This window comes from Typopeltis vanoorti, chromosome 3 (genome assembly GCF_054136105.1).
Source record: "Typopeltis vanoorti isolate ZY-2024b chromosome 3, IOZ_Tvanoo_1.0, whole genome shotgun sequence".
Classification (NCBI taxonomy): domain Eukaryota; kingdom Metazoa; phylum Arthropoda; class Arachnida; order Uropygi; family Thelyphonidae; genus Typopeltis; species Typopeltis vanoorti.
In genome coordinates, this window is record NC_143551.1 from 145,238,650 (window position 1) to 145,255,836 (window position 17,187).

Genomic DNA, 17,187 nt, shown 5'->3' on the forward strand with positions numbered 1-17,187 from the left:
ACACAACATTGCATAGGCACATTCTCAAAATGGATTGCTATACGAGGCTTAATTATCAGCAAGAAACAGGTGTAACTGTTAGTTATTAATTGCGAGTAATGAATTTTTGAAATTTCTCTATCTACGTTTCATCATAACTAGCGTGCGTTGGTTGCAGTGCTATGAAAGCTAGACATACCCAGTATTTTGTCTATGAGCAAGGACTATTTTCTCACAGAAATCAAATGCTGCAACTATGTCTCATCTAAATTTTAGGTTATGTCTAACTCGGACGAGTGACGACTGCTATTCCGAGTTGAGAGGCTACTATGAGACATGCTCACAGTCAACACACCCTTCGATGCTTTTAAAATATATTTCCCTAGCGATCAACAGTTGTCATGGAGAGAGTATCACGTAGATGAAAACATGAATAAAGCAGTAGATATTATAGAGATTAGCGATGAAGGTACATGGAGATCGAGAATGCGTAGCTTGCTACAGTACTGCCTGGTAATAAATTATGTAGAGGAATACCAACATTAATTTTCCTCGTTGTTGCATGTAAAAGGAATAACTGACATTAAATATATTCCGTGATTGTATTTGAATATCCATAAACCAGTGATATGACTCGCAATAACTTTGAATTTAGAATGTATTTTGTAACCTTTTTTTTGATATAGCTGTTTGCTTTCTTATAGAGAATTAATGTTTTCTTTCTTGTAGTGGAAAAGATCTCAAACATCACACTGCAAAGAAGAAGATTCCTTACGTGAACGATGATGGGCAGCTAATCATTCCAACTAAACCGAACGGGATAAAGCTGGAGAAGTTCGTGTTCGATGTGTTTGAATTTTCAGAGTAAGTCGATTTTTACCGACTGCTGTGGTACTTTAACTCATACACATAAGTGAAGAATTTAATAACTGGGTTAAAAATAAATTTCTTCATTGTAGATGATCTTCATCTAACGGTGTGTGTAAACATTTTCTTGCGTATTGAAGACAGTGTCAGAAAAAAAAAGTTTGAACTTTATCTTTTTTTTTCTTTTCCTTTTAATGTTTTCTGTCCTGTTTGGAATAACAAGAGTTCAGATTCATCAAGGATGCGAGAAACATACTTAAGATTTTCGACTGAAGCAGAATTACCTGGTCTCAGATGGAAGTGGATGTTTATCCCGGATGTTCATGCATTTTTCGAGAAGAAAAATACATGAACGGAACATTACGCATTACTTTAAATTATATTAAAATAAAAAGAATTAACTTAAAAAAAACCTAAGTATTTGTCTGTCATTGGCCTTAAGTCGGAAAACAGATCTTTATATCTTACAAATAAATTAATATTTTCGAAATATTACTTTTAAAATTTTAATAGTTTATTATATTGTAGACCAAAATTACATTTTTAACATCTCAATTTTGGAACAAATATCTGCTTGAACGCTGAAGATCTATCACTCCCCGCCCCCTTTTTTTATTTTTCCTCGACACAACTAGCGCATTTACTCACTCACTAGCAATGAACTAAATGTCTGTTTTAGTGTCTGATCCTCTCAAAGTTACGAACTGACCATGTTTTCGACACTCAATTTATTCATTACAGATTTGCAACACATCCTTAATCTCATCATGTGGTATACTCAACTCACAAAATGAAAGCTAATTAATAATACTTAAGGCCACGGTTAATCTTAGTGCAGAAGTAACAAAGAACACTTGCTACAACACCTGGCATAAATACATCACATCGATAGCCTCCTCAGCATCCAAGAAACTTGTCATTCTCTTTCATTCAAGAGTCTATTTCACACCCAACCAAGTCTTCACTAAATACAAATCCCAAATCCGTCCATGTTTAGAATACTGCTCGCATGGGGTGGTATAAACTTCCCTTAAAATCCTTTACCAGAAGCGAGCAATCAGACTCATATGTGATCTCTCACAGACTCACTTCGATCTCTATCCCACAGACGCAGTGTTTCGGCGCTCTGTCTATTCTACAGGTACTTCCATGGACATTGCTGCAGTGAATTGGCGACCATCCTTCCTCCACTTTCTGTTGCACCTGTTAATACAAGAGCAGCAACTGCCCAACATCCCTTTACTGTGCAACTGCAAACATATCGAACCTGCTTCTATTCATCTTCTTTTATTCTGTCTACCTCTACCCTCTGGAACAGCCTTCCTATTCCCAAACAACTGCAACCTGCAACTCACAAAAAAAGAAAGAAAAAAAAAATGGATTTCTATCTCAGTCCTCATCTGCACTGCACACACACATGGTACAGATGTGCTTATTGGTCTCCCGATCTCTCGTGTATGGGAATATATATGTCTTTATTCCAAATTCTTTAGCCGCAAAGGAATTATACCGTACTCAACTACAGCCGAAACTCTGCAATTCAAGAAAAATTAAATGATTACATTAGTAGCAATAAAGTAAGGACCGAAACACAACCATAAAAATAATAACTTTTCTGCATTATTTCGAAGATATCTTTCTTGTTTCTCCCATCAGTGAATAGAAACGCCATTCCCCCCCCCCCCAAAAAAAAAAACGATTTGTTTTGTACACTTGAATCGACATTCTTACATCTAACTTGCGAAACTGATTGAAAAAATGAAATAAAATAACTTGCTGATTTTTTTTCTTATTTTAGACAAAAAAAAAAAGTGTGGGAACGTCATTTCATCCCTCTGCTAATATAAAACACCGGAACAATATCCCACACCAAATGGTGGTCTCGCACCAGATTAATTCATTGGGGAATCCTTTGCAGGAGAGTATTCATTTTTTTAAACTGAAACAGATAATAATAACCATCTGGATTGTGTATCAACTACGCAATGTAAGAAAGCAAAATTTCAAAAGATTTTTTTTTAGCAATCCTTTGACTATCCGTGCCCATCAATGGCAGATTTCAAACTATTCAAATACTCCATCCTATCATCCTGCTTATTTGATCCTCTCTCGGGTTATTTCAAACCCCTTAAGAGTGCATCGTGTTCCAATATATAGCCCTCCATTTCTTCTATTTGAGATCTTAAAGTTAGCATGCAGTGGCGAAGACGAAAAATTCATCTGTCTTCTCTTTGCCCACATGAATACTTCATTTTTTTTTTAACTCCCAGGAAAGTTGATGCTTGGTTGATAAGATCTTATCTATCAAACGTCAGACGCCGTCTTGTGGAGGTAGCTTGAGGGACAAACAACAAAAAATCCAGAAGTTCTCCAAAGGATTTTGAAAAGAGAGTTCGCTATTCACTACACAAAATGGTTTTCGGACGTGAAACAGTGTTTGCATAATTCCATCCCCCTTCCTCTCAAGGAGGGAGAATATATTTCCATACGAAAATGCGGTTTGCGAACAGCGGGGTTTTTTAATGTGAAAACAAAGAGATCCGATTACCAAAATTATTATTTTTCGATTCACGTAACTCGGTGAGGTACCGAGCAAGAAAAATATTGTAGGAAAGAGCGACGATTCTCGTTGGATAAAATAAAATAAACAGTGCTCAAACTGAGCACTGTTTATTCTCGGAAATGATTAAAGTGAGGAAGTTTGAAAGAAAAAAATTATACGATACCAAATTTTATTTGTCACGATTACCACTGCGTTTGCTTGTTGCTAGGACAACTTGTGATTTGGCAGAGGTACAATAGCGTTATCGGTTGGCTAGAGCACTTTGGTCATAATTTGCCTTCCTCTCATTTTATTTATGTAAATCCAGTTCACAAAACGTATTATTAATACGGAAATCCTGTGATCAAAGATGGAACTTTTTCAAACCACCAGAAAGCAGGGTAATAAAATTCTTTTCCATCCACGTTCACAGGCGGATGTGACGTAATGTTGCCATGGTAATAAGTTTTGCTATTTGTAGCGATGTCAACACTACTTTCTAATGTTCATTCGAGTGCAACTTAAACACCACAAATATGCTTGTTCGTGCTGCGCATGCGTCAAGAACTTGGGATAATAATAATATAAAATGTTTCGATTGGGTTATAGTTGTAAAAATGTAATATTAGAAATGGGCTACAACTGGGTGATTAGTAAAAACACTTCAGAATCGTTTCATCAAACATTAAATTATTATTCAGTGACTCACTAATGTTTCAATTTACCGAAACAAATGCACTAATTTCTTTAAACATGAGGTCCTAAACATTTTTTTTGAGGGGGGGGGGGGGCTATCTTGATAGAAAAATATACAAGATAGGTCAAATCATATTTTAAGAAATAATATTTTAATGATTTTATTTCGCGTAAAATTGCACATTTTTGTAATACATTTGTCATAGATACGGGAATAAAGTATATTCCCTGGAATGAAATCATTTTCAACTAATCGTTCGTAAAATATAATTTAACTATGTTGAAAGTATCACCTGAAAGCGAATTAACTGGGCTTATACAAGGCGGCAGGATTTCCCCTCCGGAAACGAAGGTGGGTTTTTCATCCGACTCTCACAAAAAAAAAAAAGAAGAAAAAAAAAAGCGTTTCTGGTGTGGATTGTGTAGTGTTTTTCAAACTTTATTGATTGTGACCCGCGATACCCCGAGGGTTATGAGGTGGTATATACTACCAGGGCAACTCGTAGTAAAGGTTAGAAAAGTTCCTTTCCTTGTAAAATAAACAGTTGACATCTTCCAATAAACAGTATATGTTGGTCCCAAAAGGGGTCGGTATCAGAAATTAAGCTGATAATAAACTGCAAAGTTTCACAAAACAATGCATGTCCTTACTACATATAATAAATAAAGTTAAAATCAAACATGATTTAATTTAAATACAACATATAGAAAAACACTCAAATAATAAAAATCAGAAATTATGAATTTTTTTTTTTTTTTTTTACATACTAAGAGTGTGTTCGCCATAAAACAGGATTCGTTCTTATACAGAGGAATAAACAGATTTTTGCTCCATACGCCTATTCTTTCCGAAGAATGGAATGAAATTGTCCCTGTATATAAACATCCCCACCCCCCAACAGACATCATACTGTAAATAGAGGGGGGGGGGAACAAGTAGTTTTATTAAGTTTGACAACAAAATTTTATTTGAGATTTTTCTGTACCATTAAATTCACAAATAGTAATTTTACAAATAAAGTTTAATAAATTTTATTTGTAAAATACATAAAATATTAAATAAAATTTAATAATACCTTTAAAATAGCGTGATTTATATACAAACAAAGTGAATATTAGATTCAGTATTGTTTCAAAGTCGAATATAGAAGCTATGAAAATTTCGTAAGTTGACAGAGAGCTTGGGGAATACATTCCTCGGCATTCACGGAAGACATGAGCGCTGCCCAAGCGTCCATGAATTCGCCTTTCATTAGTCAGTTTTGATAATGTTTGACAGCTGTTTCGAACTGGTTAGTTCTCTTCAGAGAGCAAAAACTCTCGTTCAATACTAAGGAACTTAAAATGTCAGAGAAATGCAAAAGCTCTCTGGTCAACTTACCTTACGAAACTTGCATAGTTTCTACATTCGGCTTTGAAATAATGCTGCATCTAATATCCACTTTGATTATGCAATTTTGCATCGCCGAACTTAAGCTTTTCGGCTGTTTATTTTAGTAATGACTCATCTCATCTTCCTTTTCCCTCTTTTACCTTGCGATGTCGATTAATTAATCGTCGCACCTCAAACCGTTCACAAGATAAGGTGGTCAGCTCAACTCCCCGGTGTATCCTATGTCCGTAATATTGAGTTCTCAAGGCCGGTTTGCCGGATGAAAACCCCCAGGATAAACTGGGGAAAAAAACCCTACTGTCCACGCCCAAGACCGGCTAAGGCTGAGGAAGATCTCACACCACCGACGGGAATCGAACCTAGGACACTCCTTCCCCAGGTATATTCCTACAGCCACTAGGCTAACCGCGCGGACTTAGTAATGACTTAAATATTTAAAACTTTATAAACAATGCGCCCGCTCGACGGGACATAATATACTTTAAGCCCCGTCGTTGGCATGTTAAGATTACGAAATCTGAAATACTTGACTATTCTGCATTCTCTATTTCATTAAAAAAAAAAAAAAAAAAACTGGTTGTTCCCCACTAAACTGATTTCATGACCCATTAACGGGTCGCGATCTGCAGTTTGAATAACAATGAAACCACGAGGAGTCCCTGGACTCCTCGTAGGTGCTATATAATAATTAAGACGCAGAGGCATGCATACTTCAATGCAGCAGAGTCATGGGTAACACTCTCCGCAAACTGTTTTTTTTTTTTTTCATTAGACAGGACGAAATTCTTTTTCACTTTTTTAATCATTGAGACAAGGGAAGGCCACCATCTGTCCTCAGGTTGAATCAAATCATCTCGGCATAAATCATCGTGGCGTATGAACAACAAATACAACTTGCTCATAAGAGTAGGCATTCCCAAAATGGCTGCTATACCAATGTATTTTCGACTAATAAGTAAGTGTTAACAGTCAAATTTTATTCGAAGTTAGGTTGTGTACCACCCCCTCTCCCGCAAGAAACAAACCTCACTAACACTTTTTTTTTTTTTTTTTTTAAGAAGTTATCAACTTTACTCCATTATACGCATGACACAAATCTCCTTTGAGGAAGGAACGTTATTTTTTTGAGGAGGAGAGGAATGAGAAAACAGAAGTAAGTGATGCGCATGGAAGTGTGTATCAACGTTTTTTATTTTGTATACTTCTGTGTTAATTAACTTAGCGTCGCAATACGACTTGCCGTATTGTAAAGCGCGCGCCGTTTAAGGTCATTTCTTTTAATTAAGCTCCAAATATTGAGAGGGGGATAGTAGATAACTACTGGCACTTCCCTCACATATTATTCTTATTAAAACTTATTTACAAATATTAACAGGAAGTATTTTGCATATTTTATTGCTTTCTTCAGACAGAAATCCCCCGTCTCCTCTTGTATTAACTGTATTTTTATGCTCTTGCAGTAAATTCGCCGTATGGGAGGTCCTTCGAGAAGATGAATTTTCTCCGTTGAAGAACCCTGACAGTGCCGAGAAGGACACTCCGACCACTGCTCGTCACGCGCTCTACAAGCTCCACAGGAGGTACATTGTCAATGCTGGTGGAAAGGTTATCCAAGGCAAAGAAAGGTACGTGTAGTCGCTAGGGGAGAAAGCAACTTGGTTCTTTACGATTTCTTTTATGGTCTTTTTCGGAAAGGTCACCAGTAACATAAACTCAATTACTCATGTCATACTGTTCGCGGAAAGGCCGCAAAAGAATGATGGCTACTTGCAAAATGAAAAGCTCCTATCCTATCTCTGTTTGAACCCACTGATTTAGTTGGTACTCGTGTGTTTGTGTAAATGGATGTTTGTGTACTTTTCCAGCAGTAGTATTTGATCCTAAATAATAATCTCAGAAAGAAGTCTTCTTCCTCAGAAACACGTTGGCTGTCTTCTCTCAACGCAAATTATTCAGGTGCCCTTTCGCGAAGGAAGTTACACGACACTACAGTCCATTGATTTCATTTGCTTGCTATGTTCGTTAACAATGCACGCTACTAGTTAAAGTGACTTACACCAGATGTCTCTGCGACCTCTAGTTTTTTTATTTTATATACATTGGGATATGACGTCAGCATGTGTGAAGACACGAACTTTGTATTAAGAAGAGTTGGATGACAATAAGAGGGGATATTGAAACGGAATGTATCCCACAGCAAATATTCCTTTCTCTTTGTGCAATTAAATGTTTTGTTTTTTTTTAAGTGACATATGTAATGTAACTTGTTCAACCGTTTATTATATTTTTATATTTCATTAATCGACTGGTATTTAAACATTATGTTCTCTGCATAATTTTGACGTTGAAATGTGTGTGTTTCGATCTGGGAAAAGCATTGCGATGTTCATTCACAAGCCCTTCGCCACCTTTTGGTTAATTTTGTGACATCAAGTGTCTTCATTTCTCTCCACATTTAACAAACCTTGCGGTGCTCAAGCATCCCCACACTGAAGATTTTACAACTGTCTTAAACACAGATTACACACCATAGTTTTAATGGGGATGAGGATAAAATAACTTTCACTGCTACTAAAAAAGCTCTGTCTTCTTTGACTCAAAACCCCAGGTTACCTTACACTTCTAGTTTTTGATGGCACAAATATATCATCTCATCTTCAAAAAAAAAAAAATTTTTTTTTTGATCCAAACATTGCTTTCCACTTATTCAGTTACTGTGTAGAAATCTGAAATCCTCGCAACCTAAAATTACTGTCATCTCACTTTCGGTTATTGCTCCCTTAAACATTTTAATTATTTTCAAAAATATGGAAATTCTTCTAATCAGTGATTAATAGCATTAGTTGTCACAAATTAATTCCAGCAACAATCTCATTGACGATTTGTTTCTGCCTTATGTCTTTTCTGTATGTATTTAATGGGCACTGCCCACCTCCCCACTGAACTAGTGGCTATAATTTCTGCACTTCCCATTAAACCTTCACGAACACGTTGACTAATATCCGTGTTTAACGGATAAGGACCATAAGCTGCTTCTTAGTCAACACCCATTTACTCTCCTCCTTCAGTCTTAGGACTAAAATTCCACTGTTATCAATGGCTGAAGTTTACTTTTCAGAATTTATGTTTATTACTCCGTAGTTTATTTTATGATTATTATTGGTTTATCTATTTAATGTTTATTCTGTGTGTGTTACCCATTTGAAAATGTATTTTCTCAGCTATTTGGAAGGTAATCCGTAATAGAGCAACACAATTTGGTTTGACCTTTGTGTCTTAACAAATGCACAATCCTGTCATTCATGCAGCCATTTAATTCTCTTATTTGTATATTTGTATTACTCAGGAATCATACATACATAAGAAGTCGATATAAGGTTAAAAATTATCTAATTTCTAGTCTGTTAATATTGCCGATTACATTAATATTTTAAAATACTATCCAGTTTTTATGCGAAGTTAAATGGGATTAAGAGTGTAAACTAATAATAATAATTTTTTGTTGTTCTGTTGACTTTGGTGAATAACTGTTTTAGATGTATTTGTAATGCACTTCCTGGTTTCTAATTCTTTGCTGTCCACAGTGGGGTTTCATTGTTACGATCAAATGTTCATTGGATTATGTTCTACTCTTTAAAATGACCATTCATATCACTTGTTACTTTATTTATTTATTTTACCGAGACATTATCGTTTTAGTAGCTTTAGACTCGAATTTCAATTATATATTTTGGATGTGGATGGACTTGGTGAACACAACACTCGATATCACACCACTGCATTTATAGCTGGTTGAATATAATCTTCAACTGTTCCATGAATTATATTCGGTTCATTCTGTAATTACAAATCAGCATTTTAAATCCATTTGTGGTGGACAGAAAATCATGTGTTTTGTGGATGTATATTTCTCATAGCATTTTAAGTTGCATACTTCTTTTTTTAATTCGACAAGCAAATAAAATGACTTGGCTGTTTCATTACCTTCACTAAATGCACTGAACTTATATAAAATGAATTTTCGAATTCTGTTTTTCGTTCTTTCGGGAGTTTCAAAACTAACTTTAGCTAAAGCCTGAAAAATGTAATAACTATCTAAGAAAGATAGTGATTATTACATTTTATGTTCCTACGCTTTATAACAGACAGTCACCATCCCACTTACCTCTACCATGAAAATGACAAACTGCCATTTTCATCTCTCTCTCTCTCTCTCTCTCTCTCTCTCTCTCTCTCAGGCACACACACACACACACACCTGGTACTTATATCAAAGGGCGTTACTGTCATCTATATTCTGTAGACTGGAAGAGCTAATTTAAAGCATTTCCTGACGAAGATAGAACTTCGCAATTGAGAAACTTGTCATCTTGTAGAATAGTTAATGAGATACTCCACACATCTAGATTAACTATTTAAAAATTAAAATAGCAGAATATTTCATACAATTGAAAATAGAACATGACTACAGTTAAAAAAAAAAAAAAAACATTTAATGAACTCAACCATTTAACAGATATTTCGTTCTGAGTATAATCTGTTCTTATACTTATTGGAAAAATAAGAATAGCTGATTATAACTGTGTGCAATAGTTACCTCTAATTAATTCAGCCACATATATTCGTAGTTCAAACTATACGACTATTAGGAAACACCCTTAAGGAAAAAATTATTACCACATCCAATTATAATAATTGGTTTTAAACACTATTGTTTTCTTAGTTTTACATAATGACAATATGGCATGACATTTAGAATTGTGTTAAGTATTTTAATTATTTTACCTTTTTTTTTTTTTTTTTTCAATGTAGCTACGTATTCTTTTCTCCGTTATGAAAAACTTGCACACTCCTCTAAATCAGAGATATTTCATACAGGAACTGCGCCATCCTGCAGAAAATTCTGTAAACATTGAGTTTGTGGACTGCATTATTTTTTAAGCCTTGCAGCACACGGTGGGTGAAAAGTTTTCTATTTTTCTGAAGTGGAAAGGAACAGAACGAGTAATCTTCTTCCTCAATAGTATAACACGTAAGCACTAACCAAAAAAATCCATTCCTTTGTCGTATCAGAACTTTCCAGATCCCCCACTCCCTTGTATTCACACTAGTTCAGGACAGAAGAGTGTATAGGGAATTTGAAATAGGAAGTGATCACCAATTAGTTTTGAGGAGGATAAAATTGAATATCATATTGCAAAGAAAAGTGTGTTAAGAAAGTATCATAGTCAAGTAGCGTGTAGATGTGAACTGAAAACTCAAATATGCAAATATTATTAAAGGGTTTGAAAACAAGAATCAAACTCTGAAGAACACATTGAAACTCAGATCATCATATACAGAACACACACAGAACGTTGCTGATTTGTTGGGTGAAGCATAAATGCTTTTCATATTCCCCTTTGTCTGAGGGGGAACTTCTGTGATTGGAAAATTATTGAGCGTTAAGCTCGCCCAGGAAGGGCAATGAGATTAGCTGTGGTCAGCTGAGCATAAAATTGACTTGGGTCTTTTGTATTTGTAGAATTCTGCTTCATTGTAGTTTGAAGCTTGCTTAATCAGCGGGTGTGGATGATTGCTTGTCTTGGTGAAGAACTTTTCTGCTAGATCATGAAGGAGGGATGTGATGTAAGGATGACTGGGCGTATTACCATCTTGTATATGAGCAGTTTTGTTCCGGATATCCAGTTTACTTCTTCTGTTGATGTACACAACGCCCAGCTCTACTTCTCATGAAGTAGAGCTGGGCGATTGCTTTGGATGTCTTCGAGCTTATGTGTTTTATATGATTGGTGAATTGGAGTTTTTTGTCTAGCATGGCACTGGGGTATTTGTCTATTTAAATTATTCAGAGTTGTTTTATCTTGTGGGATTTTTGTGTTATGGTACCTCTTTCTAGCTCTGTTTTTCAGCCTGATCAGGTCCATAATTTCCTCAGGAATCCGACCACTGGAATGAAAAACTGTGGTTTGTGTGACTAAAGTTGGTGCTTTTTTAATTTGGTAAGTGAGGTTGTTGACAGCTATATCTATCTCCTCTTTGTTATGGATAATGGGCCAATGTGGTCTGAGAGAGTTTTGGAGAGCTTTTCCCGTGATATAAAGGAGTGTGGAGGAGAGAATTGTTTTTGTGTACCGAGCTTGAGCAGAATGGGGTTGTGATCAGATGATAATTCGTTTAGCGTTTCCAGTTGGTATTGGTATCCGATGTTTCTGAGGATTGCAATGTCCAGTACATCTGAGCTTCTATTTGGACTGTGATGAGGTCTGTGGGTCCGGCTATAACAATAGAATTTTGCGTTGAGTAATGGTTTAGGGTGCGGCCTTTGTCATTGATTGTGGAGCTATACCAAGCTGTATGCTTGACATTGAAATCTCCAACCCTGATGATGGAGTCTGTGGAGCCGAGAATGGAGTCCAAGTCAGATACCAGTAATGGAATGCTGGGTGAGTTGTATACTGCATAGATTTTGATACTGCCTGCATTGTTTGTATGAACTTCAACGCCTGTTATCTCTTGGTTTGTGGATTGTTCAGTACATTGTGGCTTATGTAGTTTTTAATGAATATGGCTGTGCCTCTTCCACTGGCAGTGAGTCTGTTTGTTTTGTTCATGGTGTAGTTCTGTAATTTAGGGTTTTTAGCTGGCCTGAGATGTTTCATTTACTAGAATTATATCAGGGGTGTATCTGTGAGTGAACTCTTGTAGTTCAAGGATTTTGTTGTTCAATCAATTTGCATTCCGTGCTGTTATGGTAAGGGAGTTAGGCTTATATTTCCTATTGTTCATGATTGAGGGCTGTCAGAATTGAATGGGTACCTTGAAGGAATTTCTTTGTGTAGGATTTGTCTTGCTGAATTCCTGAAGCATGGTTGCTAGTGAGGCAGTTAGAACTGATGTAAGGTTGGAGCTTGTAAATTCGTTGGAGGAAGTATTCTTGGATCGTGCAGCCTCGGCATATATTTTGGTCCTGGTTTCAGGTTGATTTCCTTTCTGAGCTGTCAAGGTGGAGGTTATTTGAACTGGATGGCGATCTGCACAGTTGCCCAGGGTGTCACTGCTGGGTGATGGATGAGCGGTTTTGGGAGACCCACGGTTCTTTGGGTGTGCATCCTTTATAGTTGGCGAGGTGAGGGTCTCCAGTTTGCGCACTTAGCTGGTGTAGATCTTGGCTTGGTGCATATGATGGTCTGGTTGCCTTCACCACATTTTAAGCACCTGAAGTTGGCCCAGCATAGCTTTTGGGCATACCCAAACCGCTGACATCTGTGGTGTCCTGCTGACGCTCTCTTTCTTAGAGGTTCCGTAGTAATTCTCTGAGGCTGCAGACAACAGTCAGCTCGTATATTTTCTTCTGGGTGTTATCAATCTCCACGAGTACTAAAGGCATTGGCCTTTTATCAGACCTTAGCATCCTGCTTACTTTGATCGGGGTCAGGCTCTGGTTGCTTAAATCAGCTGAGATTTCTTCTGGGGTGATTCCTTCTGTGACTCCACGTATTACCACCTTTAGGGTCTTTTCAGGTAAAGCGAATGTATGGTAAGGAAGATTTTGTGTCCAGTAGCCTTGTCATCTGCCTGTAGTCAGTGACGGTGGCTGGCTGGAATTTGACTCCATCATCTGAGTTTTTTTGCCCAGGAGTATGTGATGTTGTGCTCCCTGAGGGCTGATATGACAGAATTCCATTTCTCCTTGTCCCGTAGAATAACTGGGGGATCTTCTCCGAGTTTTTCGGCGCGTCCTGTGTGGGTGAGTCATCCTCCATAAGATCGTCTGCTGTTTTTCTCCGTTTGTTTGAGTGCTCTTCTTGTGAGTTGTTATGACGGGGGTTTTTAGATGGCGGAACAGTTATGAATTCCCCTTGGGTTATTCATTCTCTACTTCTGGATCATTTGTTTGGGCGTACAGGTTTAAATAAGCCGGCCAGTCAGTCTCAAACTTTGACATGATTAGTTTTAAAACTTCTAATGACTCCTCCTTGTTTAGAGTCTTAATCTGTTCCTTGATGCCTTCCATACCAATCGGGAGTCTCCTGGAGTTATGTAAGGGCTAAAAAACCCCCTTCAATAAAGCAGGGCAGTGAGCCTACGATTCAGTTGCTTTTAGTAATTAATCAACAATGGCGATTCCAACGGCGGTTAGGCCTATCGAATCGCCCGATTACAGTCCACTTACCTGTGTTAATTTGCTGTTCTTGTATATAATTTAAAAACTATAATCGCGTCTCTGCTAGTTAATCTAGCAGCTACACTACAAAACCAGAGTTTCACATATTTTATTAACACGTTACACAATCCTTAAAATTCCAATAAGCACTGAGAACACACGTCCATCTCTTACCTATTTATCTAATCACCATATCTTATAGTCCTTGCGAAGCAAGAATGCTTTTCATCTTCCCCGTTATCTGTAGAGGACAGTGTATGGATAAGGTGTTATTGAGCAATTAAAGCTCTGATCATGGCAGGAGGGTAACAGCAATAGCTGAGCCTCAGTTAGAACTTCATTGGCTACAGAATTGCCATCCATTACCCTCCAAGGATATTGGATTGAATGAATCAATCACCGCATCTCACGGTCGATTGTTCCACCCATCCTCTCCTAATCACCATATCATGGTATAGTTGCATTTTTATCATTGTATATACAATATATCTTTTGGTGTGTTAGTAATAGTTTCTATAATATTAAAGATTTCGTGTTGTTAGTGTACAATATTTATAAAAAAAGAAAGCAGAATATTTTTGAAAAAAAATTATAAAGTGTTTTCTCAGAAAATCCAGATTACTTGATGGTTTATACTTGCACCTGAAAATATAGGTCAAAATGTCAAGAAAATTGACTTAAAAAGAAATACTAAAAGATTCATGATAGTATTTGCAAGCGTGGTTGGGCGAGTGGATTACATTTCCGCTTACTTCTAGCTTGACTGTTTTTGAAGATGTTTATGATAGATGATTTTTATCTCCTGGTGTGAGACCATCACCTTGATTATTGGAGGCCCGAAGTACCTTAAAAAGTTTCAGAATCCTAAAAGCAGTTCTGTGCTCTTTGGTCTAACAAACAGCTATTTCCTATTAAGTCAGTTATTTTATTTATTGAGCTTACATAACCATGCTCGGGCATTATTAAAAATGCTATTGCTATAATCTGAAGTGTGACTTTTTTTACCATTCGGGGCAGATGCACGAGGCAGAATTTTAATATATCGACTTGTAAATGCAGCACTCTTGTTAAGTACAGAGCATTCTCCTGAATATCAAGCAATGCTTTCAAGTTTATATGCGGAGAAGTAGTTAGTATGCAATCTCATTCTCTGGAATCGTTTCAATTTAATAGCCTTTATTCACAACCAACTGACGCGTTTATTTGATTACGATAGTTAAAAAAAACACTAAAGGATACGCTAGTAATGCAAGAAGACTTTCTTGTGATAGCGGGTAAGCGCAGTTAAATATTAGAAGCTTTGAAAGAGAGAAAGAGAGAGAGAGAGAGAGAACAGTGCATTTTCTTGCTAATATCACTGATGGTTCGGATTTTCATTAAAAATTCAAGCTTTAATTCAATTTACTAATGACGTTGTCAATGTTTTCTCTTCTCAGGGAATCGCTTAAAAGGTCGTATACCTCCATCGGAGATGAACCCAACAATAAATGAGTTCTGATGTCTACTGAAATCAAAGCGCTTTGGGCAAAGCAGCATAAAGAAGTAACAGATGGACGACTGTTGTGGTTGGTTCATAAATTACATAATGCTTTGCGGAGAAGATTAGTTTCTGGTGGCGAGAGATGAGTCCGTTTATATAATTTATGGATGAGCCTCATGAAAAGCTAATGTAACGGTATAAGCCTTTTGCCTTGGCTCGAATCGTTCTATTATGATTTGTAATATTTAACAATCATGTGAATTGTGGAAATAAAGAGGAGCCTCAGACAACATAATTGCCACATATTTGCGATTGGACAAAGTAGAAATTAAGTCTGCTAACAGCTCTTATTAGCAACGAACAAATGAAAAGAGGGAGGATGTTGGAAAGTTGTCTCTACAAAAGAAAACTCAAGGAGATGAACAAAGCAAGCGTGCGTGACTTCTCAAAAGATTTCCAACTTTGAAGTTATAAAAAAAGAAAAATGTACAGCGTTCCTTTAGAAATTTCAGTTGTAGGAATCTCCTTCCTAATCGCTCGTTCGTCCGTATCTCTGACGTCATTTAATACCTTTTTGGCAAGACATTCTCGTCAGTCAGCAGAAGAGTAACAACACGTGGACGCACGCAAAGTCAGGTAACAGCACGAGGGCTTGCCTGCACTTCTAAATCTTTGACTGTCTTGTTGAATGCACGAGGGTTGTGCGAGCGGTCACGCGGACTGCCATGTCCGAGGAATGGCTAGTTTCCGTGACTGAGTGCACTTTGTGGAAACTTTAGCTGTGTGACAGCTGTACGTATACGCGTTCTTATGTCTGTGAGTTTGAGTAGCGGCTAGCACGAGACAAGCACAGATAAGCGTCTTGTACTGTGCAAGCGGACTTGTTACGCGCTGATTGAGAGAGAGAGAATGTTTCGCACACAAAGGACGGTGCAGTCGTTCGCGTCATTTTAGAGTACAGCAGAAACCACTTTTCCGATGGGGGAACCTTTGTATGTGGAGAATTATACAGAAAAGCAACAGCTTCTTTTTTTCTTTAGGAATTTGAAGAAGACGGTTAATAATCTTAATTTAAAATGCTGGTTTCCTATGTATTTCTTTTTTTTTTTTTTATAATTTTAGTCAGTATTCCACTTTGGTATATATTAAATAATTTGGATTTTATTGAACCATGATTCTTTTCGTCGACCAGTTTCGCCAGCTTGGGTCTGTCTGGCTTCTTCAGGACGAGAATGGTTACACTAACATTAAATTCTACAACAGAAGAATGCAGTAACGACCTTAAAATAAGGACAGAATCGCTTTCTACAAATAGACAGGAGTATACAACATCCCATGTTCCTGTGTACTGAATTATGTAGGCCAAACATCACGAAGCCTAGAACTTAGAAAAAAAGACATCGGAGATGTCAACAACAGAACAGACACCTCAAGATTAGCTCATCATTTCTTAATTTCAAACCATTCCATTGATTGGGACAACAGCTCTATGCCGTACATTGAAGATTTCAAATGTAGAAACTTTAAAGAAGCTGCTTCCGGACAGGAGACAATCCCAACAGAAATCAAGGCATGATATTAAAAGACATTTGGAAAAGCTTAATAGTCACCATGTTTAACAGAACTCAATTTCGCGAAAAACTATAAAATGCGATCTACAAACAATGATTAAGTCTCCATGCTCTTAATGTCACGCGTCCTTTTCAATATTTTAAACTACTGATTTTAAGGTTGCATTCATCTGTTGTAGCATTTAATGATAGTGTAACCACTCTCGTCCTGAAGAAGCCAGACTCCAGCTGGCGAAACTGGTAAACGATTATATACATATATTTATAAAGAATCATGGTCCAATAAAATCTAAAGAAAATGTTTCATATTTAGTATAAAAAAGGACCAATTATTAACAATCAAAATTTATGCCGTCAAATTGATATTAATTAATGAAAAAAAAACTTTTTTTTTTTTTTTCGTATTCGTATACTGACGATACGAATAATATTTACAACTTTCGTAGGTTGTAAATCTATAAAAAATCACTTGAAACTACCTGGTGATATCTT

General features: G+C 36.8%; 1 protein-coding gene across 3 annotated transcripts in view; it reads left to right on the forward strand.

Moving 5' to 3' along the window:
- mmy (UDP-N-acetylglucosamine pyrophosphorylase mmy) overlaps positions 1-17,187 on the forward strand; it is a 125,170-nt gene that overhangs the window by 93,518 nt on the left and 14,465 nt on the right. For all 3 annotated transcript variants that reach the window (XM_090390901.1, XM_090390903.1, XM_090390902.1), the window contains exons 7-8: positions 709-843; positions 6,938-7,102. In XM_090390901.1, the coding sequence (XP_090247027.1) occupies positions 709-843; positions 6,938-7,102 (300 nt within the window). The remainder of the gene's footprint in view (positions 1-708; positions 844-6,937; positions 7,103-17,187) is intronic.